Source organism: Podarcis raffonei, chromosome 13 (genome assembly GCF_027172205.1).
Source record: "Podarcis raffonei isolate rPodRaf1 chromosome 13, rPodRaf1.pri, whole genome shotgun sequence".
In the NCBI taxonomy this organism is placed as follows: domain Eukaryota; kingdom Metazoa; phylum Chordata; class Lepidosauria; order Squamata; family Lacertidae; genus Podarcis; species Podarcis raffonei.
The window spans coordinates 42,170,684-42,195,521 of NC_070614.1; the positions used below are offsets into that span (position 1 = coordinate 42,170,684).

The following is a 24,838-nucleotide window of genomic DNA, read 5'->3' on the forward strand; positions in this document are numbered from 1 at the left end:
TTGATCTGAGGGGAAGTACTGATCTCTGAGGGGGACAAAGAAGCTATTTCCTAGCAAACTTAAGAGCATAAAAAGAGCCTGCTGGCCCATCAAGTTCAACCAGAGATCCTACAAAGGATGCCTCAAGGCGAAGTGAGCATCCTGACATCCAAGGGACTGAAATCCTGGCCTTCACGATCAAGCGAGCAGCACAGTATTAGCTAGGTTCTACCTGAGGAACCTGCTGACGAGAGAGCGGCCATTTTGAAACGGAAGCTTTCAGGGTTTCAGAAGCCCGCTCTCTGTAACTCAACCTTTAAAAAGCGAAGTGCCATGAAAGAGGTAAATTAGTAAGAGGCCCGTAAGATCAAAGGCGACTGGAACTGGCAACCTTATTCCCGCCCTGGCAGGGATTACGAGGGAAACCTAAGAGCCGTACACAAAATCCTGAAATATGAGGTGAGAGACGAGAGAAAGACTCACACTCAAACACACAAAGATGGACCGGCACCGTCTCAGAGGCTAGAGATCAGAAACACAAAGAGGCGCAGCCCTCAAGTGGCCAGAGACGGTCAAGGTACTGCAGCGGAACGACGTTTCCAACTACCGTCTGGACAGTAGAGGACTCAGCAGCAGGATTCGACAAAGGAAGAATATTTCAGGGGGCAGGGAGGACGGGGCCGCCATGCTCTCCCCGCCTGGTCCGCGCCCGATCCTCCGTCACAAGACGGGAAGCGGGGTGTGGTCTCCCACTTGGCAAGACGTTGCTGGCGAGAGATCGGCAGGGGGGCCAGCGCAAAGTGCACCACTAGGCCAAGTTGTTGTTGCGCTCGATGCGCTGCACCATCAGGGAGACCAGTTTCTCAAGGGTGCGGGCGCTCTGGCGGCTGGCCTCCAGCACTTCGGCGTGGTTGGCCTTCTCCGTGCTCTCGTAGTCGAGGACGGCCTTGTTCGTGATGAGGGAGAAACCAAAGACGCGCATGCCGGAATGGCGGGCAACGATCACCTCGGGGACGGTGCTCATGCCTGAGGGGAAAATAAAGCGGGGGGTTGAGAAGTTAGAGCAGGGGCAGAAAATAATTTTCAGCCAGAGGGCCGCAACTGCATCTGGGCAGAGTTCTGAGGGCCGCATTGAGAGGCCTGAGGGCCGTGTACGGCTCCCAGGCCTGAAGTTCTCCACCCCTGAGTTGGAGCGAAAAAACTCAGGGGTCTTGCATCAGAGGCGGGCACCCAGTGGCCCTCCTGATGTTATTGGATTCCAGCTCCCATCAGACCCCTGGCAGGTTGGTCAGGGATGATGGGAACTGTAGTCCAACAACACCTGGGGGGATTTAAATATGTGGGTGCATTAGGTCATGCCAGTGCACCCCAACTTGCGCTCTGCACAGCCCCACCCCAGAGAGGGCTTTCCCCCACCATTTGCTGCAGCTCCAAGTAAAACTGCACCTGCTTAATTGCTGTCTGTTTCATGGGTAAGGGGGTCACAAAAATGGTTGCCCACGGCAAACACAAATATAGGCTCTGCTACCCCATGTTAGAGGCAGCCAACAGCATGGGGTGGCCGAGAATGCCTCCTTTCAAAATGGCACAACGTACATCTCCCCCCCCCCGCCCACAAAAAGCCCCCTTCGCTCTGCCCCCAACTGACCCACGGCGTCAGCGCCCAGGCGCTGAAGGAAGCGGCATTCGGCGATGGTCTCGTAGTTGGGACCCCCTAAGGCGCAATAGACTCCCTCGCGCACCGACCCGGAGCAGCCCATCTCCGACGCGACCGTGTGGGCCAGTTTCCTCAGGTCTTCGTTGTAGGCATCCGACATGGCCGGGAAACGTACCCCAAACCTGTGGATGAGGGGAGGGAGGAGAAGGAACATTAAAAAAATAACTAGAGCCTGCTGGATCAAGCCAATGGCCCATCTAGTCCACCATCTTCTTGTCACAGCGGCCAACCACTGTGCGCAGCAGCCGGGGACTGAGCCTAGACTCTCCTGCACACAAAGCATGAGCTCTACACATTGGGCTATGCTGCCTCCCAAACAGCCTGACTTATTGTGAACGGGAGCAGCACTGGGCGAGTTAAAAACCCATCCTCTGGGAGGGAAGCTCAAACAGATGGACTTGGAGGACCACCCCCCCCATGTTGCTATGAAGGGAAGGGTGGGCAATCTGCAAGGCTCCAGATATTGCTGGACTTCAGCTCCCATGATCCCTGGCCATGGGGCATGCTGGTTGGAGGCTGCTGGGAGTTGGAGTCCAGCAGCATTGGGAGGCTCTCAAGTTCTCCACAACCACCATAATAGAGGAAAAGGGAGCCTCTAGAGCAGTTTTTCCCAACCTTGGGTCTTTGGAATACAACTCCCATCATCCCTAGCTAGCAAGACCAGTGTCAGGAATGATGGGAATTGTAATCCGAAATCAGCTAGAGACCCAACGTTGGGAAACACTGCTCTAGAGTCTACTGGGGCCAACCTCACAGAGGAAGGACGAGAGCCCCACCTTACCTGTCGTCATTAGGCCCCACCAGGGGGTTCTGCCCAGCAAAGCCCGGCATGTTGATGTGGTCGCGGATCACCATGATGTCCCCCACTTTGTATTCGGGGTTGAGCCCCCCAGCCGCGTTGGTGACAATGAGGGTCTCAACGCCGAGCAGACGGAAGATCCGGACCGGGAAGGTCACCTGGGAGGGAGGGACAGAAGCAGCACTCAGGAGAGGTAGAAGGGCGCTTTGGGACCAACCATGGCTGGTGCCCATTGGGGCCCATATAGTAGGTGGAGCCGGAGTCAGTGACGGTGGGGACCAACAAATTCTAGCAACTTATGTACGGTCTTCAATATAGACACAGACTTTCTTTGGATAAATGTGATATTTGGAACAACTTTACACAGAATATATAAATATATTTGTACTAGGATAATTATACATATCTGTATACTAATGTATGGAAATGGTATTGAGTATTTTTCTTTTATTTCTATTTTCATTCACGCTTTTATTTATCATTCTTTCTTTTTATAAATGAAATTCTAATAAAGCATTAATACACACACACACACACAAATTATAGCTTCATCCGCATCCTCCTCTCCGCTGAGTTCCTCAAGCAAAATACTGTGATGTCAGGGGAAGACGCTGGCAGGCAGTGCCAGCCCTCCTGTGTTCAATGCAATTCTCACACAACAGCCCTGCAAGGCGGGCTAGGATGAGGCCATCACTGGCTCAAAGTCACCCAGCTGAGCGGGGATTTGAAATCGGACCTTATGCCCAGTCCTAAGCCAAAACTCTTCCCCTTCAGCTCTCAGGTCCCCTTGCACTCTGCACATGCCCAAGGAACCATGAAAATTGATGAGGCTAAATTTTGTGGAACCGTCTTCACCCATCATCCCAGATGTGTTGGGCCAGTAAAGACGCAGAGGACCTTTGCATAGGCTCAGAGGCACTATCTTCTTTATCATTGTCCGTTACTATTCACCATCCCGCTCCTGAAATTGTAATCAGCTGGACACATCTCGAGTTTCAAAAGGTTTGCAGCTCTGTGGAGCGACTCACCTTCCAGAGCGGGTACCCTTCGTACATGTGGAAGCGGCCTTGCATCACCACACTTGGAGTTCCACTGAGGCTCCCAAACACCAACCTTCCGGCATGGCCGACAACTGGAATGAGGCAAGCAAAGTGTTAAAGGACTCGCTGCTGCCCCCTATTGGCCACTGGGCTGTACAGTAGCGCCTCCCAGCTGCGGCTTACTAGCCCCCCCTAGTGGCTGCCATACAGTTTATCCAACCCCATCCCTGGTTCCTCCATCACCGGTTCAGTGGGTTTTTTACCTGTGCTCTCAGGGAAGTTGGGAATTTTGCCATACTCAAAGGCCACTTGGTCCTTCAGGAGGTCAGCCAGCCCTCCGAGGCCCGAGCCGCAGATGATGGCGACCCTGGGCCGGAGCTTGGTGTGGGACAGCAGCCAGTCGGCCGTCCGCTTGCAATCTTCGTACGTGTACCTGAGAAAAAGAGATGAACATATACACATGGTTGGCAGGGCTGGGGTTTGCAGGGCAGACTTCATGCCACTAGGGGGCAGCAACCAAACACACACACCAAGTGAGAAACAGATTAATCCTGAAGCTTGGCCAAGTACAAACATCAGCCATGCAGCTCACCGGGTCACCTTGGACCAGTCACTAACTCTCAGTCTGCCCTACCTTTGCAGGGTTGCTGTGAGGATAAGGTGGGATGGGTCAGGAGCGAAAGGATGTACACGCTGCACTAAGCTCTTGGGGGGAAAGCAGGGCCGGATTTAGGTTTGATGAGGCCCTAAGCTACTGAAGGTAATGGGGCCCTTGATATGTCCAGCTGTCCTTAGCCAACAACAAATTGTCGCTGTTTTTTGTGTTGAATATATGCTATAAGGTAATTTATGGACCTAATAGGTATCTAAAGCCATTTGCACATAACAAAATAGGAGCCTACACAACACAAAACACTGTTGCTGTATATAGGTTTTATTTTGTTTTTTATCTTATATTTTGGAAATGTACATCCAGGTGTTTTCTCCTTTAATTTTTTTTGGGGGCCCCCTAAGCTATAGCTTGTTTCGCTTATACGTAAATCTGGCACTGTGGAGGGAGGAGATAAAGTGAAGTAAAATAAATTAACTGGTGCCCCCTTCAAAACTATTCCTTTTCCATGGGAGAAACACAAACCAAACCATTCCTATTGTTAATTATTAATCTGCATTTGCATTAATTCATAATCCATTTGCATACTGCATGCTTGAGGCACCTCGCCTACACAACTCTAGGAATCCTTCCAATAGAAGGTAGAGCAATATTTATCACCACATACAAAACACCTGGAGGGCACCAAGTTGGGCATGGCTGCAGACCAAAAAAATTTTATGGATTGACATACTATGTTTACATCCCATCCTTCCTCAGAGGAGGACAGAATGCCACAACTGGCCAGAAAGATAGATAGATCCAGTGGCGTAGCGTGGGTTGTCAGCACCCGGGGCAAGGCAAGTAATTTGCGCCCCCTAACCCGTGGATTTTAGTAGGGGCAGAGAGCTGCGAATGCAAGCGCGTGCCCCCAGATGTTGCGCCCAGCCCCCCCTGCACCCCGCACGCTACGCCACTGGATAGATCACACACATACTGCACAACAGCCCTGTGGGGTAGGCTATGCTGAGAAAATATCAACTTGGGTCTCCCCAGCCCTCCTCATCCAAAAGTCGTAACCGCTACAGTGGTACCTTGAGTTACAAACGCTTCAGGTTACAAATTTCGCTAACCTGGAAGAGTAACTTTGAGTTGAGAACTTTGCCCCAGGATGAGAACAGAAATCGTGTGCCGGCAGCGCAGCAGCAGCAAGAGGCCCCATTAGCGAAAGAACACCTCTAGTTAAGAACAGTTTTGGGTTAAGAACTCCAGAACGAATTAAGTTCATAACTAGAGGTACCACTGTACATTGTTCCAGCTCTCGTATTGGTGTGAGATTTGAACTTGAAACACCGTGGCTCCCAGTTCCAGCCACCAGGCCACCTTGGCTTTCAAAAATGAAAAACGCTGTTGATCAATTTACTTGCAAGTTTACCTTTTCCTTTCAGATATCCTTTTCACAAAGTTTTCTACGACTGTCCTCCCAAACTCCATTTCAAAAAAAACCAAACAACTCTCAAGAATGCCCAGTGCTTCTATAATTCCTCGTGTTCCCATTGTGAATTTGGCGAATTTGGTGGCGCCCTTGGCAATACCCACCAAATAGTCCCCACTTTTGGGAGAATATACAGTTCCTTCCTCTGATCCAAATGCAGATCTTGGGCTGCCATACCATAATCTAAAGGGAGTTCCATTTTAGCTGGCAGTGCCAGCCTCTTCCAAATATGCCAATGAAACTCCACGCAAATCACATCTTCCTACGCCAACGCCCTTCCCCTCAGGCCATTCCTGCAAATTAAGCTGCGCCACAATTGCTTTGAAAAAATTCCAGTTGGCGAACCGGACAGGTTGCAATTTCCTTTGTAGCTTTCCATTGTAGGAGACAACCTGCAAACAGAACTCTCCGAAGATAAACCTTCCCTGAATTTTAACCTCCGGGGGAACATTTTGGCTGCATCGGCTGATGTTTCCCAGGGGTAAGTGGGGCTGTGTGCTTGTGACACCCCAATTCTCAGCAGAGAACCTGTGGACCTCACTGCCCGATGGTCAAGCTAGCTGGAGTTGATGGAAGCTGAAGACCAACAATTTCTGGAGGGCCACAGGTTCAAATCTGTCCCAGTCACACAGACAACACTTTGGGCACCCTCTTCAGAGCAGTTACATCCTTTTGCAGCAAAAAAAACCCCTTGTGGCACCCAGTGGCGTAGCGTGGGTTGTCAGCACCCGGGGCAAGGCAAGTAATTTGCACCCCCTAACCCATGGATTTGCGCCCCCTAACCCTAACCCCCAGATGTTGCGCCCGCTGCGACCGGCCCCCCCTGCACCCCCCACGCTAAGCCACTGGTGGCACCTTACAGACTAACCATTTTAATTATGGCATAAGATTTGAGGACCACAGTTCCGAATCATTGATTTTCCCTTCTAGGGATCCTGAACATCTGCATAAGAAAAGTGAACTTCCATGCCTTTCTGTGTGCATACAGGATGGAAATCACCTGTGGTGATGGAAAAGGTCTGTGCCGGTACATTAGTCCCTTCTCCACAACACTGGAAACATACTAGGATTCTCTCTGGGCCCAGTCCTGGCAACCTGAGCCTAAGGCCAAGGGAAGAGACATAGGTTTCTACCTCCAGCCCCTGGAAGCTGGGCCAGAAAGCCACTTAAACAGAACCCAAAATGAGGAAAGACCCTCTTGAAACCTACAAGGGTTGTGGAGCTGTATCAAAGGACCAGGGAGCCTGGGCGAAAGGGTTCAAAGACAAGTGAAAATCCACGTGCCTCGCTCCTTGACGTCACCTCCTAATCTGCTTGCTTAAACCTATTTAAATGCCTTTTTGGTGCTGGCAGGACTTCTCAGCACCACCCGCCAAGCCTCAGGACAAAGCTGCAGCAAGAACACACACAGCTGCTTCAGAAGAACGGTGTCTCCAGGGAGAGATGCCGAGGCGGGGCGGAAAATAAGATCCTTGGGCCAGAAAATGCAATAAATAAATAAATATAATACATACCACCTATCAAACTAAAAATGGCAGGTGCCCCACTCACTTTTCACTGTAAGCTTCAACACTCTTTTGGGAAATCTGCATCCCCAACTCGTAGGATGCCATCTTGTTGCCATTTTAAGGGTTCACCCCCCAATTAAAAACCTTTAACAGGGTACAACAGCGAAGAGAGAGACAGAGAGAGGAGACAAGGTGACTGATTCTTTGAGCATCGTATGAAAGGACTAAGCAAACAAAAAGGTTTCTCTTAACAACTCCCAGCGCCAGACTTGCCCGAGGACACTGTTACGCCTTTTATACAGCAATATGTTTTTCTGTCTGCTCAGCGGGTTAATACACTATTTGGGCAGAAACACTTCGCAGGCTGGCAAGCTGCCTTCCGTGGCTATCCTCTGGCTTCTCCCGAGATCTCGTATAAATCTTTCACCCTCCGCAGACGCCCAATAAAGTGGGAAGCCTAAGGGATGGCAGAATATCCTTTCTCTGAAGAGGCAGGCTTCCATGGAGCTTCTGTCAAAGACTAACTGCGTCATCATCTACGCACACAATGGTGCTGCTCATTTATGAACCAGTTTTGTTTTGTTTGTTTTTAAAGGCACACATTGGCCCCAGTGCAGATCTTGGAAAGACTCTGCTTCTTTCTTCCACCTGTGTATTTACTGTTTCTATGTAACTGAAGTTTTCCCTTCACATCATCCTATGAGGCACCATCAAGGCAGGTGAGGGGCATCTCGCAGCACAGGCAGCCATCCTCCTAAGGGTGCGGAAGGAGAATCCCACAGGCAAGAGAGATCCTTGCACAGGGCGCCTCTGAAATTTGAAAGACCAAAGTCACTTCTCCGAAAAGGACCAGCAAGCTTTGTCTCCTCTTCTCTTCTCCTCAAAGTCTCTCTGCTCTGGGTGGTCATTGCAAGAATGCTGGTCATTAAGAAACAGTGCCTGGAGTTTTTGGTTTCTTCCTTTTTCCTCCCCAACCCTTTTTGTGTCAGGTCTCAGGTTGTATCTGCAGATAACTCAAGAGCACCACTCCTCTAACGGCTAAACACACTCAAAATATTTTATTTTGTTGCCTCTTATTACCTGCTATATATATATTCCTATTCCTTTTTCACAGCAAATGATATTCTCACCCAAACCACAGCCAAAACTTCCCACTGACACTCAGCAAAGAAAAGCCTGTACTTGAGGCCTAATGAACCGTAATGATAATTTATTTGTTTTTTTAATTATCTGGGGCCCCATCTGCACTACAGTGGTACCTCAGGTTACATACGCTTCAGGTTACATATGCTTCAGGTTACAGAAATAACTCTTTCTCTAACCCAGAAATAGTACCTCGGGTTAAGAACTTCAGGATGAGAACAGAAATCGTGCTCCAGGGGTGCAGCGGCAGCAAGAGGCCCCATTAGCTAAAGTGGTGCTTCAGGTTAAGAACAGTTTCAGGTTAAGAACGGACCTCCGGAACGAATTAACCTGAGGTACCACTGTGCACATTTAAAGTAGCGTCGCACCACTTTGCATAGTCATGGATCCCACCAAAATAATCCTGGGAACTGTAGTTTGCAAAGGGTGCTGAGAGCTGTTAGAAGATCCCTTGTTCTTCTCAGAGAGAGACAATTCCCAGAGTTCCCTGGGAAGAAGGTTTGGCTGCTAAACCACGCTGGGGAAGGAAGGACCCAGGAATCCTGCCTGCCTGATCCAAAACCTGGAATCCTCAGCATTCCCGAGGCATCTCAAGCAAGAAGCAGGTTCAGGCTGGGACACAACCCCAAAACAGACGGGAGTTCTCCAAACAAGATTTCATCAGGCAAGGTCAGACACAGGCCACATTCCCGGGCAGATTTCTCAGGAGAACTCTCCTCCCCGGCATGTTCCTTCTCGCTACTATTAAAGGCACAGAAACCAGACAGAAAAATTGGCAACCCAACAGAACATCTGTGGCAGGGGCTCCTGGAAGACACACTGAGTGTGTGGTGAAGGGACAATGACTAAGTGTGGGTCAGAGATATTTCCCCCCTTCTTTATAATTTAATATGAACAATGCGTCCCAGGAGGCCACAATGATGCTCTGCCCGTGGTGAAAAACAGATCTTCTCGCATGTTCCTGCAAAGCCGCATGGGATTTAGGGGCCATCTAAGCTGCTCTGTACACACATATCCATTTCGATGTATTCAAACAGGGTTTAAATTACAAGCCGGCCTTATTGTCCCACTTAGAAAGCCAAGCAGCACAGGAACACCTGCCTCATACAGTGACATTTAGCCCCAAAATAAGCAGAACTGAACCCTGATAATAATGATAATAATAATAATAATAATAATAATAATAATAATAATTTATTATTTATACCCCACCCATCTGGCTGAGTTTCCCCAGCCACTCTGGGTGATCCACACACACACAGCAAAATAAGACTATTGAGGATGGGCCAAACCATTTTAGGTCACACCGTATATTTCAACCACATTTATAGCAATTTAACAGTCACGGTTTCCCCCAAAGAAACCTGGGAGCTGTAGTTTAACCCCTCACGGAGCCTTAACCCCTCACGGAGTTTAACCCCTCACGGAGCCTTAACCCAGCAGCCTTAACGAAATACAATTCCCAGGATCCTTTGAGGGGGAGCTATGACTGTTAAAGTGGTACGATAGTGTTTTAAATGTACGGTGTGGCCTTGGACTGCAGGTGACACCTGATGAGAGGGGCAGAGCTAGACCCTTTATTTGTAGAAAGTGTCCCCCCACCCTTTTAACCTTTCAGGGAACAGCTTCTGTAATTCCGGGAATGTCCCAGGAAAACCAGGACCCTTCAGGGGTATGCCATTCTTCCATCTGATTCTCCTGTATTATTTAGATGGGCTCCCTTTCTTCTCCTCTGGAGTTGGCTGGTGGAGTTGCATGAAAGGAGCCCAATCTGAATGGACTCCACTTGCAGAAAGTCACGTAGAACCATTGTCAGGGACACCCAAAGGGTGTCATCCAAGTCCAACCCACTGCTGTGGAGGAATCACAGCTAGAGAATCCCTGGCGGGCAGCCACCCAAAAACCTCCAGCGAAGGAAAAGTCCAGCACCTTCAACTCAGCTGACTCATAGGTTTGTACAGTAACAACAACAATGACAAGCCCTTCTCGGCAATCAGAAACGGAAAAGTGATTTGCAGCACGGCTTTCATGTAGAAACCTGGGGAAGGAGGAGTGCAACAGGAAGTGATTGCCAACCGCGGGTTACGTTTTCCCCACCGCTCTCATGTCTGTCCCCAACACAGTCATAAACAGTTCTCGAAAAGGATGTCTGCAATGTTTTCACGATACATCACGTACAGGAGCAGCGCTGGGCTTTTGCAAAAGGAAATCCGGTGGGCCGGGGTGTAGCGGGGGCAAAGTTGTGCTCATCATGTCTTGCTACTGACGTCTTCCCCCTGCTAAGGGCAGAACATTTTCCCACCCGTTTAAACAGCTGACACACCACAGAGTATTGGGGGGCGGGGAGAGACTTGTGCCGGGAACCTGTAAAGATCCTGTGTGTGTGTTGGTTCCACCCTCCTTGTCATTTCGGCTTACAAACTGACCGGTGGGAGGAGAACAAGAAAGTCTGTACTGTCCTTGTACCTTTCAGGGCAGTTTGATCTGCAGAGAAATCAGCACCGGACATATTTCAGGGCAGGGAGCTAAGCATTATCACCTGCTTAGGATCTGCCACACTGTGAAAGGGAGAAGATCACAGGCAGATTAAAAAAAAAATAGTTGTTGACAAACTGTGAGGCTGCAACACATCTGAGGCAGAGGTGTCTCAGGAGAGGAAAAACCTTCATCTGCTTTGTGTTGCTTGGGAACATAGGACGGAAGTTGTGTTACACTGAGTCTAGACTCTTGCTCCATCTAGTTCACGGGTGTCAAACACAAGGCCCGCGGGCCGAATCCGGCCCGCCAGACCTCGTCATGTGGCCCGTGTAGCCGCCGCCGGCCGCCAGTCTTCACCTTTTATACTCGCTTTTTTTTTTTTTGACACAAGAAAGCCGCCTCTTCAGCGCATGCGCGGCAGCCTACAAGCCAGAGAATGTCTGCCCTCTAGCAGCGCCGGCCGTTCTACACAGGAAACCTCCACTTTACATGCATTCAGGAAACCTCCACTTGTTTTTATATTGAGCGCATGCCATCCTGTGATGTGACAGATCCAACAGCTGCCTGAACCCTTCTCTCCTGTACTGTAAGTCCTACAGATACAACCGGCCCTTTGAGGGTGACCAAACTGCTGATGCGGCCCCCAATGAATTTGAGTTAGACACCCCTGATCTAGTTCATTACCGTCTACAGAACACTGACTGGGAGAATTTCTCCAACATTTTAGGCAAGGGAATAATTTTCCCGTCCTTTTGCAGAAATGAACGGCCCGCTGTCAGCCACCTTGCTGCAGTCAGGTATGCAGAAGGACAGCAGGCTCTCGCCGAATAGCCGTGTCCAATCATCACAGCCGTGTCCTGAGATCAGGGTAATATAGGGCAGCCTTGAGGATAAAGGCAGATTAAAGCAAACACAGAAAAAGGAAGAAGGATAAATGCTTGATCTGGCCGTGACAGTTTCTAACTCTGGTTTATTGCCTTCCTCATAGGACTGCCAATCTGTTTTATTTTCTGGCAGGGTTTCAGCTAAATAATGGGAAATGGCACAGTCAAACCAAAAAAAGCTTCACCTGCTGAACACCTGCCAAAAACACAGGTGCCCTGCTTGAGGGTAGAGGGAGGAACTGGCCGTCCTTCTTGCTCGAATAAGTAAGCTGGGGTGGGGAGGGATTTACTTGGCAGCCAGCTTTCCAAATCATACGTTTCCTTGGGCTTCTGAGCATGTGCAAAGTGTTTCTGATTAGCAGAGCGACTCCTGCGGGGAGAGAACAGGGGTAGCCTTGCAGAGCAGCAGCATGCAGCAGAGGGACATTCACTGCCACGGGATGTGGCGATGGGCTTTTTTCTTTAAAAAAGGCTGTAGAAAGGGAAAGAGTGGTGGCTCAGTGGTAGAGTATCTGCTCCACATGCATAAGGTCGCAGGTTCGATCCCCAGCATCTCCAAGCAGGGATAGGAAAGTCCTTAAGTCTGAAACTCAGCAGAGCCCTTGCCAGTCTGTATGTAGACAGTGCAAGATGGACCAATGTTTTGAAGGCAGCTTCCTATGAGGGGACAGACTGAGACTGCAGAGTTTTGAGAAATTAAAAGGGAAGGTGAGGGATTGGTTGCACTATCATCAAATAAATGAAGTGTTCAAAATGGACAGTAAAATTGGCTTCCAGGTGGAAAAATCAAAATTGGAGACTGAACTGTTAGAATCCAGCACTAGAAACTTGTCAAAAATGTATAACTTGCTGCTGAAATGGAATACACAAGATGAAACGGTTAAATCAAGTATGATTAAATGGGCTCAGGACATTGGTCATAACATTTTGTTTGCTGATTGGGAAAAGTTGTGGACCACCGGGATGAAATTTACGGCATGTAATGCCTTAAGAGAAAATATTATGAAAATGATCTATAGGTGGTACATAACCCAAGTCAAGCTTGCAAAGATTTACCATTTGCCTGATAATAAATGTTGGAAATGTAAGGAAAAGGAAGGTTCATTCTTTCACCTCTGGTGGACGTGCCCGAAGATTAAGGCATTCTGGGAAATGATCTATAATGAACTGAAAAAGGTATTTAAATATACCTTCCCTAAGAAACCAGAGGCCTTTCTCTTGGGTATTGTCGGCCAAGGGGTGTTAAAGAAGGATATAACCTTTTTTATGTATGCTACAACAGCAGCAAGAATACTCATTGCAAAGTACTGGAAGACACAAGATCTACCCACTCTGGAAGAATGGCAGATGAAGGTGATTGACTACATGGGCCTGGCAGAGATGACGAGCAGAATCCGAAACCAGGGAAGAGAAGCAGCGGAAGAAGAATGGAAAAAATTTAAGGACTATTTAAAGAAATATTACAATATTAATGAAAGTTAGAATGATGTTGGATTAGAAAGTAAACGGTTACTATTAGTAACGGTTAAGACAAGGAGAATAAGGAGGATTAAATTAAAATAAAATAAGGGAAGATTTGCTGATTAATTGATTAGAATCTGGAATACAGAAAAGGGAGGCATGAGGAAGTCGGGGAAGTAAGGTAAAAGAAATTAAGATATGAAATTGTACTTGTTTTTTTTGTTTGTGTTTTTGTTCGTTTATGTATTTGTTGTGTTTATTGTATTGTTATGTTATGTTTTTGTGGTTATAAAAAATTCCTTAATAAAAATATTATTATTAAAAAAAATGAAGGCAGCTTCCTATGATCCTAACCTGCTTCAGGCACCACCAAGGGGAATAGATGAACAAAAGCAGGAGCTGGTGTCCAAATGGACCAGAAGGTTTTTTAAATGTCAACCCTAGTTAAGGTGTGTTAGTTAATGCCTTGGCCAGCACTGAAGGGGAGATCTAGGGGGCGATGGGAGTCCTGCCTTTGTGTCCAGGGACTTCTGCATCCACCCTTAGGCGTAGCCGATTCCCCATTGACCTCAGGGCTCGTTCAACACAGAGACCTGCTCATCACTCAACTTCCCTCCCCAGTGTCTTTCCAGATTAATGACTGACAGAAGCTGGCTGCTAGCCGTGACTGATCCGCCCCTTTTGCGCACAAACTTGAAGCCCGGACACTCTGCTCCACACTGCAGGGTCATTGACTCCTCTTTGGAAGGGAGTCAGAAGCGGGTGACGTGCTGCGTGGCCAGAATGAATCCAAACTACACCAGAGAGCCTAAAGGGCTCCCCAGAAAATCCCGGGGTCTGTTAGATCTCAAAGTACACAACCAAATGAAAGCACACAAATGTGCATTCCTGGTCACGCAGTGAGGAAGTCAGGTGGACCCACCGAAACATGCTGGGAACACCTGACCTCACCCCACACATCCACAGCAACAGTCAATATCCCTTTGTCCCTTACACAATACAGAAAGCTCTCCTTCACCTGCTTGTTTACAACAGCCTGTTCCTGGACTTTGGGGGCAAGGGCAACAGCAAACCAAACAGGCTCTGCACCTTACCAATCAGCTGCAAATCCAGTCAGGAACATTTTATGTCTGATTCTCAGCATATGCTCTATAAACATACGACACCATCTCATCTCGCTGAAGCTAAGCAGGTCTGGTCAGTGCCTGGATGGGAGAGCACGAAGGAGATCCTGTGTGTGCTGCCAATCACAATGGCAGAAAGGAAGGCTGGGTTAGAGCAGGGCTCTTGTTCAACCAGAGGGCTGGATTACCTGAGTGGAAAGCTGCCAAGGGCCGCTCACGCACTCTTTCTTTCTTTCTTTCTTTCTTTCTCAATGTAGCCTACTTTACAGGGTTGTTGTGAGGTTAAAATACAGGAGGGAGAGCCACATAAGGCCCCCCAACCTCTTTGGAGGAAGGTGGGGGGGGGGCAACCAATAGATTTCTGGTGAGGGAGCGGAAAAGAAGCAAGCATGCTGGGAACATTTCCCCCCCAAAAAGGCATTCCTGAAATCTCTCCACAAAGGCACAGAACCACAGCAAGAGTCAGATCAATGGCCCGTGTAGCTCAGTTTGTTGGCATTGCAAGGCAGAAGGAAGAGAGCATTTCACTGTGGGCAGGTAATACAAAACAGGGGCTGTCTCTACGGAATGGGGGGAAACGGGAATATCCATGCCTGGCTGGTTACAGAACAAGCCTCAAGAGCACTGGAAAGAAAGAGGAGGCAGTGGGTTCAGACTGAGGGCATCGAAAGGGGTCAGAGAATGTGGGGTCAGAGAACAAAAAATAAATTGCAGGAAGTTATGTCTTCACATCAGGACTCAGTGCCTTTGCATCATCATTTCGCCTTGGAAGGGAGGGGGAGGAAAGGGGTGCGGCAGTATCTCTGGCTTCTGATTGGCCTCTCCGCAGGAGGGGTGTGTGAGCCAGGGTAGCTCCTCGTTGGCCGCCTGCCTGTGATGCAATTGAAAGGGGAGGGGGAAGCCAGAGAGCCCAGCAGGAAATTGTGCCATTGCACAGCAGAGAGAGGATGTGAATGCCCAGATCGGGAAGCTTCCCGTGCTTGCTCAATGGAGCAAAGCAGTCCTTCGCCATGACTGTAACTGCAATGCCACCCTTGCCCAGGACATTCGTCATGCTCCGGTTTCAAGTTGAGCAGGAAGGAGCAGGAACGTGGGGTATTGTTCCTGCTCCAACAGGGCTGGCGTTACACGCTGTATCTCTGCATCAGCACCACTCCTGCTGCCCTCATTGTCTGCTTTGGATAGTTGGAGGGCACTGAGAGAATGTTGAGCATGGACGGAGCTTTGGTCTAATCCAGCAAGCCTGTTCTTAGAAAGAAGAGATGAACGCCAGGAGGACCCAGTTTATGAGCAAATAATAGCCATTGTTCCCTCCAATAGCAAACCCAGGTCATGGAGAACCCAGAGGGAGGTAGCATCAGCATGCAAGCCCAAGATATGCAGAAGTGAACAACATGGTTGAGCCACAGAATATTGAATTTGTCATTTGGGAAACAGGAACTGGGGAGGAGGGAAGATTGAAGTGGCCTACTTGGGTGTCTTACAGCTTATGGAATCCTGAGAAGGGAATGGATGGCACCCTGAAGAGGGTTAAGAATGTACTGCAGAATTTTGTTGCAGGTCCCACTGGTAAAGATCGTAAGAGCTAGATCAAACCAAAGGGCCGTTGGCGTGGCCAGTTGTCAGGGGTGATGGGAGGTATTGTTCAATAGCATCTGGAGGGCTTCAGGTTGGGAGAAGGCTGTTCTCCTTCGCCTGCTAATGAAAACACAGTGTTCCTGTGCCCACAGTGGGCACACCAGGGAACCATAAGAACACAAGAACTGTTTTGCTGAATCCGGTCAGAACTGCACCTAGCAGGTCACACCCACCCACCAAGACGGCTTTTCAGGCCTATGGGCTACACACATGCAACTTCCTACACCATACGTGATTGACTTTGCAATGATGGAGGTGAGGCGGAAGCAAGACTGCAGCTGACGCAATCCACCGGAAAGACTGATGGGCACAAGTTCCAGCTCTTATCAGATGCAATGGAGCCAATCGTTATCTTCAGCCTCTAATTTAACAATGCATAAAATGAGCGTGCAGTAAGAATCTGCTACCGTACAGGGTTACTATGAACGTGGTTGCAATCAGAGCAATGAGTTAGTCAGTCAACAGCTACGAGGAACAAGGAAGTGGCACACTCAAGGTTGAATGTACACGCACCATTTCCCAACTGCAACCTGTCAAACAAAGGAATTGGTTCTAGGTAGAGAAGGCTGGAAAAATAATTGTTTTCATTTCTTCTCTCTCTCTCTCTCGGCAAGTTTCTAGTCCTCAAGACTAATTGGCAAGAGAGGTGAAATCTCAGAAGCTGGGAGGGGAAGGTGGACAGGGATCTGAGCAGGATTCTGTGGAAAAGGGAGTGGTGTTTCCATGACCTGCATAATTCTTTGCCCCTCCCATATGACAACAAGAAGCAGCATTTATCATGAGAAGGAAGCAAATATATTCAGAAGCCTTCAAATGTGTAAATGAGTCATATTTCAGAATTCTGTATTTGCAGGGACAATGTTACTGCCTTTCAAAATTATCTGGAATATATATATATAACCTTGCCTGATTTGTGCTGGAGAAACACCAGAGAGATAATGAGCAATACATTGCCCACATTGTGTTTACACAGCATTAACGGCTGTCAAAACAGGTTTCCGCTTTAATGACTGTAACAACTACCGCGGGATCTCCCTGCTGAATACTGTGGGGGAAGCCTGTGCCTGCGTAGTTCTCAACAGATTGCAGTCACCTTCTGGCAGAGTCTACCTAAGTCACGATGAAGATTTAGAGCTCAGAAGTCCACAGTTGGCAGGATTTTCTCACTGCGTCAGCTGCAGGAGAAATGCCCGGGGGCAGAGGCGCCACTTGTGCACCGCCTTCGTGGATCTTACAAAGGCATTTGACCTCATCGGCCAAAAAGGACCCTTACACTGCTCCACAAGATAGGATGCCTACTGAAGGTCCACAAGATTATTGCGTCCTTCCAAGAAGACAAGCACAGCACCATTCGGTATGACTGTTGATCCTTAGATGCCTTCCCTATAAAGAGCAGCGTTGTGAAACAGGGCTGTGCTCTTGCCCCGACTCTCTTTGGCATATTCCTCTCCCCAAAGCCCTCATATGCCTTCAGCTCAACTGAAGATGGTGTGAACATTCATTCAAGGAGCAACGGGGGTCTGTTCAACCTGGCAAGCCTCCAAGATGGAGATCTACTAGGCTTGCGTGTAGAGCATGCTGCTTTATGGAAGTCAGCTGTAAGTAACTTAAAACTGTCAAGGAGCAATACCTCAACGCCTTCCACATGCACTGTGTCAAGACGTTCTCCCCCAAGCTCACATTCCCATGTTCACACTCCTATCCAAGTGACAGCTAAAATGACTTGGTGATGTCCACAGAATGGAAGATGGCAGGATGTGCCCCACATATGTACTTTATGGGGGGGCTGGCTTCGGGCACTAGGCCTATAGGCAGATCAGGTGTGTGTTACAAAGATGTCTGCAAACCAGACGGGAAGGGTGGAAATATCAACTCCACCATGTGGGAATCCCTTGCAGACAACCACAGGACCTGGAGACAGTCAGATCATGTATCCACGGAGGAAAAATGATTGCTAGAAGCAGCACAGAAAGAAGGATCATCATGGCACATCTGTAGCAGCACAACCGGATGCCTTCATCTGCCCCAGCTGCAACAAAACTTGTCTCTCCTGCATTGGTCTCTACAGCTGTAGGCACTGCAACTCTCCAACTGATTTGACTTCACCCACAAAGGCACACTCCTCCGTTGTCTTGCAGATGGACGCCAACCAACAACAACAATTACTGCTGTCGAAACAGGTTTCCACTTTAATGACTATTGCACAGACCTCCTGCACAATCATAAATTCCATTATGCTGTTTCTCAAAAAAGTAAGAACTGGTAGAAGCATTTTGAAGAATATACCACAGGAAAGGCTATGGGGAAAGGGCACATCCAGATACTGAGGCCAAATTCTTTTTACTGAACCCCTCTATTTTCCCCATGTGTGCCATCCCTGATCAAGCTTACAATAATATAAACTTTACAAAACAGCACCCCTGGAAAGGACTCACACCCCACCTTCCAGTCCCTCAGATCAGCAGTTTCCATCACCTTCGCCCTACCAAGCAGAGTCCAAAGAAAACTGGTTTCTTATTCAGCGACTATGACTAACAGGGTAGAAAACCTGTTAATCCATAAATAACGGTACATTCACCCAACACTCCGCCCTCACTCACTGAAGACATTCTGGAAGTGAATTGAAGGTTGTGCAAAAAATAAAAATAAAAAATAGGTCTCCTTATTTATTAACAATGACTGGTAGAGAAGAAAACTAAACTAGTTGCCCCAAAGGGTGACAGAGTGTCCAATAATCTGTTTCCTTGTAAAACAATAACAGCCCTTGTTGAGTTAGCAATATGTTGTTCTCCAATGGAAGAACTTCACATTTATTATTTATCTAATGGTTGCTCGTAAAATGTTGCAAGCTTACGGACCATGCAAGACTCTTCAGCCATGGATTATTGGGTTTGTTTCTGGCACAAATTGTTGAACTTTGCATCCCTTCAAATCAAGAGGACTCTTAATCATGACTAGCTTCCCCCATTAATTTTAGTGGAACTGTGTCAGCTCCTCTTAAGTAAGCCAGCTTGTGCAATCCAGATAATATTTTACACTGAAACCATACAACTTTCTGTCGCATCCTCCAGGCTAAATTCTGGCCCCAACACTAAATGACGCAAATTGTACGTTTTGCATACGACCCAGGCAATATTAGTCACACTTTGGTTCCATGCAAATGACAACGTACTTGTCCCCCTGGGACTGAAGTGTGCCTCTCCTCATGGTGCAATTCTATACATGCCTGTAGGGGAGTTCATTTCCAGTCAGTTCAATGGGGACCAATTCCCAGGTCAATGGGTTCCTAAGGAAATGTCTTAGGAGGAAATTTCCTGGGAGAAAAGGTTGCAACCTTGGGGGAGCTTCTTGGTTTAGAGGAAATGCGAGCAAAAGGCAACATGATACGACGTTTATAAAATTATACGTGGCATGGAGAAAGTGAAAGGAGAAAATGTGTCCTGCCTCTCTCATAACACTAGAACCTGTAATGACGCTGAAGGCTGAAAGATTCAGGACAGATGAAATACAGTGGTACCTCGGGTTACATACGCCTCAGGTTACAGACTCCACTAACCCAGAAATAGTTAAGAACTTTGCTTCAGGATGAGAACAGAAATCGTGCTCTGGCGGCGCGGCGGCAGCAGGAGGCCCCATTACCTAAAGTGGTGCTTCAGGTTAAGAACAGTTTCAGGTTAAGAACGGACCTCCGGAACGAATTAAGTACTTAACCTGAGGTACAACTGTAAAGTACTTCTTCACACATTTAAACTATGAAACTCACTTTTAAAAGTGGCAGTGATGGCCACCAATTTGAAAGGCTTTGAAGGAGGATTAGAGCCATGGGTAGGCAAACTAAGGCCCGGGGGGGTGTGGATCCGGCCCAATCGCCTTCTAAATCTGGCCCGCGGACGGTCCGAGAATCAACGTGGTTTTTACATGAGTAGAGTGTGTCCTTTTATTCAAAATGCATCTCTGGGTTATTTGTGGAGCATAGGAATTCGTTCATTTTTTTCCCTTCAAAATATAGTCTAGCCCCCAACAAAGTCTGAGGGACAGTGGGCCATCCCCCTGCTGAAAAAGTTTGCTGACCCCTGGATTAGACAAATGCATGCACAAGGCTATCGATGGCCACTCAGCTATGATGGCTTTGCTCTGCCTCCATAGTTGGAGATATTAATACTTCTGAAACTAATGGTGGGAGGGAGGGGGGTCCTGCTTGCAGGTTTCCCACTGGGGCACCTGGTTAGCCACTGAGAGAACAGGAAACTGGACTAGATTGGGCCACTGACCTAACCCACCATAGTTGTTCTTACATTCTTAGCACTGTGGTCTTTATCTAGATCAGTTGGCTGCCCGTCAAACATTGTTAGGCTACAACTCCCATCAGCCCCAGTCAGTGCCCAGGGACAATGAGATCTATAGCCCAGCAACATTTGAAGAACCAGTTTCCTCATCCCTGGTTCAAAAGAACAGCTGGAAGCAGAGTTGCCATATTGCAACCCAGATATATTCTCTCCCTCTCTTTAGCAGCTCTGCTACCAAAGAAAGGGAGCTGTCTGTGAATTAGCTGTTTCTCCCCACTGGTCTCACCACCCACCTACCCAAAAAATATGTTGCTGTTGCTAGATTTCAGTGGATTTCATTGTAATGAAATGAGAAATGAGAAACGCAATGAGATGTTTCCATACTAAGCAGCATATATACAGTACATAGGGCAGTAGCCAAAGTCTGCACCCGATTTTTTTTCATGTCTTGCAGCAGGGGTTGCCAAAGTGGTGCCCTCCAGCTGTTTTGGACTACAACCCTTTATCAGCCTCTGCCAGCATGGTCAGTGGTCAGGGATGATGGGTTGTTTTTTTGTCTGTGACACATGTTGGCTACTTCTGCCCTAGGGAGTGATCTGAATTAGCCTATTTATTTTACTTTCATTTGGGTAAACCAAGTTAAACAGTATGGAAACCACCAGGCTTGCCTACTATTGAATTTGCTATTTGTGTACTTTCCTAATGAACTTATGAAAGAGAAAATAAATAGTCGTTCTTGACAACCATTCAGTGCAGACGTTCTGCTTCTGAAAGAAAAAGTGGAAGGCGTTTAAGGAAACTGGTGTGGCTGCGTAAGGAACTAACAGATGAGCTGAAATGTAAGAAATGGAAGTACTGAGAAATCAAGAGGTTGTCAAAGGTTGCAGGGAGAAGGTCGTGTGCCCTTCCTAACCCATAAAGCCAATTTCTCACCTGCTTCTCTCTCTGAACCTCTGTCCCCACCCCTAGCCACCTCTGCAAGATAACCCCTTAAATTTGTCTTCCAGAGGCTGGGACAACCAGAGTCTGATTTGAATCAAACTTCACCCGGGCTTTGGCCATAAGAATCGGCTTTCCCATAGCAAAGCCCAGCCCTGGAATGTGGGGGAAGCAGTGCTTTAGAGCTCATGCAGAGTGCTTCCCCATAACCACAAGGGGAAAGGCAGTCTAAACCACAGGGGGTGAAATGAGACAGCATTTGAAGTGCAGATGGCTGGAGGAACATGAGTCATGACGGAAACTAGGCTGTAAAGTATTTCATCTTCAAGTGGTGTTATGTCCAGGTCTTTCCCAAGTTAGATCTGACATTTTATAAACCCACACCTGGCTTTCCAGATGCAGTGTCTGTAAAAAAGCCACTTCCTTTCCTCTTCAGAAAGGCACTAGTGTTCTTGATCATGACCTGTTCACCCTTCCCTCTAGTTATTAATAGTGTAAAGTGCGAAGATACTGCTCAATCATTCCTGAGCCTTGAAATCAGCGTAATTAAGTAAACTGAGTGCTATCTCAGCCCTTCTTTCCTCACCCCCCAGAAATCTGGAGGGAAATCATTTTAGCCTACTTTAAAGGGTTGTTGTTAAGGGTTCGAGCATTGGACGCGGACCAGGGACGGCCAGGTTCAAATCCCCCCACTCAGTCACAAAGCTCACAGGTGAGAAGGGTTACCTTGAGCTCAGTCACTATCTCTCAGCCTAACCTACCTATCAGGGTTGTGAAAATAGAAGTGGGAAGAGGAGACCTACCTGAGAAACTTGTAGGCTGAGTGGGACAAAGACAGGAAGGCAAGAGTGTGAGTATGTGTGTGAGAGAGATGGAGTACTTTTTTTGGAGTGAGGGAAAACTGCGCAAATCTCCCTAAGCATTCCTGTTAAAACACTATGTAAACTATCAGCTCCCACTTCATCCCATTGCTCAGTACAACCCCGTATTCCAGACCCCCAACTGGACCCCACCCCTCCAGGCTCTCCCTCATGTATACACAAAAGACCCCTTCAGCTCCTCTGTCCCAAGAGCTTCAGGCCACAACATCTTTGGGATCCAGGTGTCCCAAATGCCATAACCGTAGTCTGAGCTTTGGTCTTCCCCATAAGACCACCACCCCACCCTGCCAACTCCTAGGGACCGAGGTCCCTTTGCCCCCCCCATAAAATATTTAAGGGGCCCACGCACCCCCAAGTTGATGGGCATTGCCATTAAAATGGCTTGTGTGCTGTGTCTTGTTATTGATTATATGTGATGGGGCTTGCTTGCCACCCCACCCCAAAATTTTATTCAAGTTGGCACCCCTGCACCCACCACCACAGACAGTGGGGGCATCACTAGAATCCACAATCCTAAATGCTAGGAGAGGAAGGAAAAATCTGGAAAGACCCCCAAAGCGGATTGGGGGGAGTGGAGGGAGAAAAGGGGATGCAACGCAACCTCCAGTTGACCGCTAGGAGACACGAGGCTGGCAGATCAGGGACTCCCCTGCTTCGTTGTTACCCGTCTTGAACGAGCCCCTCAGCTTATTTCGGCAATATGGGGGGGGGGAGAACACTAAAACCGCCCTACCTTTCGGGGCCATCGCTAAGAGAGCAGGACCCTGGGAGGAGGGAGAGAGAAAATGAAAAGCCCTACACAGAAAGATGCGAGGTAGAAAACGCGGCATGCTATTAAATTCCTGGCTTCGGGGGGGGGGCAGGGTGCTGAAAAGATGGGGGATCGCGCCCCACCTCGCCTGACCCTTTGCAAAGCAACCGATCCAAGGAGAGCCACGTGCAGGCGCGATCTCCCCGGTTTTACTCCATAATCCACATATTATATATATTGCGATATATATGTGTGTGTGTGCATATATGTGTATAATACCACATATAGTGCAACCGGGATCATTCTGACCTTTCATCTCCGCTTCTCTCCATGTCGGATTCTGACTGATGGGGGCTTCGGTGCTTTCCTCGTCCGGACCCTCCGCTCTTTCTTCTCCCGGGAGAACTGCGCTTCTCACTGCAGGAGGCGGCCGTTTTACCGGCCTCCGGGGAGAGCGACGCTGTCGTCACGGGCCCGCCGGCCAATGGGACGCCAGCCTCTACCGAGGGCCCGCCCGCTCGCGCGCCCGCCGGCCGGCCGGCCGGCCACAAAGGTTGCCCCTGGCAACGCCGGGGCTCCGGCGCCCGTCACGGCCCTGGACCGCTCTCGCCCTGCCCACCCGAGGCGGCAGCATCAGCACCAGCATCCTCCTCCCCGGCCGCCTTCCCCTCCAGGACCGAGGAGGAGGAGGAAGGGGCAGGCGGGGCGAAGGCGGCTCCTGGGGCCCCCGAGGGTATGGGGGGGGCGATCGGGCGACCAGGAAGAGGAGGAAGCGGCTTCCACCGACAAAGCTCCACGAGGGTGGAGGGTACTGAATGCGCACGAGGCAAAAGGAATACACGCGTACACCTGACCCTGAACGTTAGGAGGACTTGTCGCGGGGGAATTCCCCTGGCAACGCGTTTCATTCCCCTTGCTAGGTTGTTGTGGTTGTTAGTACTGTAATCAGCGCTTTCTTCTAAAAAAAAATGTTTAGGGGATACTCTCATTTTGACTCAAGAAAATCACCATTTTATAGTGATTTATAGTGATCTAGGGAAAAATAAATACAGTAAATGGACAAAAGTACAAAGGTTCAGAAAATGTTTAGGGGTATGAGTACCCCTGCGTCGTCGTCCCCCCCCCCCGAAAAAGCACTTCTTATTATTTTTATTCTTATTATTCAGCTATCTTTTCTCTTGTTCCATGCTTGGGTCCACCTCAGGTGCCCAAATATCTTGGGCCTGCCCTGCTAGTACCCACTGATAGCTCTCTCCTCCATTTATGCCCCAGCTTTCCTCCAAGAAGATCAAGGTGGCGTGCATGGTTCTTCCTCTCTCTCTCTATTATCCTCACGACAATCCTGTGAGGTACGTTAGGCTAACTGACTGTTCCAAGGTCACCCAGTGACCTTCATGGCAGAACAGGAATTGCATCCTCTCCCAAACTGTGATTTTAGTTTTGTGTGTGTGTGTGTGTGTGTGTGTGTGTGTGTGTGAACTTTCTTTTTGCTGTCCAAGTTATTGCGATTGGCTGTGGTTTTTCAGTAATTGTTTGTGTAAAGTGTACAGACAATTTGGTTGGATGCCTGGTATACATATAAGAATATTATTACTATTTATTATACAAACTGGAGGAATAATAGATGTTAACAACAGTTTGGATCCACCCAGACTTCATATTCCTCAGACTTCAAACAAACTTTCTGTTGCTATTTTCCTCCTGTTTCTCTTCTGTTCTATCACATCCAAACCTTCCATCACTTAAAAATTTCCACTCAGATTTCTTTAAGATCAAAAGCGCTGATAATTTGTGTATACATATATTTTCAAGTCGCCCATGGAGGCTGGAACCTTGGCAAACTTCCAGCCTTGGTTTTCTTGAAATGGATAAATATTTCTCCATCCTCTTAGGAATGTATATACGGAAAAACCAATTTGTACATGTCCCTTTTCTATTTTGATACTCAAAACTGAAACATTTCTAGTAACCCTCTTATCATTTGTAACGTGTTCGGCCTAATCACTGAGATGTTTGTGGCTCTTATTCATACTTAGTTTCTGTTTCCTGTGGCAGAAAAATAACTGGAGGTTTCTGGACTTGGGGGAAATACAGTTTTATTTACACAAACACACACAAGCCTAAGC

At 48.2% G+C, this 24,838-nt stretch overlaps 1 protein-coding gene across 1 annotated transcript; it reads right to left on the minus strand.

Moving 5' to 3' along the window:
• Positions 1-89: 89 nt before the first annotated feature.
• Positions 90-23,235, minus strand: PNP (purine nucleoside phosphorylase). The gene is made up of 6 exons (XM_053363849.1): positions 23,022-23,235; positions 3,799-3,968; positions 3,524-3,627; positions 2,478-2,653; positions 1,628-1,818; positions 90-1,005 (listed from the first exon to the last, which is right to left on the minus strand). The coding sequence occupies exons 1-6, from the start codon at positions 23,042-23,044 to the stop codon at positions 788-790; spliced, it is 882 nt and encodes a 293-aa protein (XP_053219824.1). The 5' UTR covers positions 23,045-23,235; the 3' UTR covers positions 90-787.
• Positions 23,236-24,838: the final 1,603 nt, after the last annotated feature.

Coding starts and splice junctions, on each gene's coding strand:
- PNP (XM_053363849.1), bottom strand. CDS start 23,044: ATGGAGAGAAGCGGAGATGAAAG. Junction 3,628..3,798: donor CAACTTCCCTGAGAGCACAG/GTAAAAAACCCA, acceptor GCCTCATTCCAG/TTGTCGGCCATGCCGGAAGG. Junction 1,006..1,627: donor CCTGGGCGCTGACGCCGTGG/GTCAGTTGGGGG, acceptor TTTTCCCCTCAG/GCATGAGCACCGTCCCCGAG.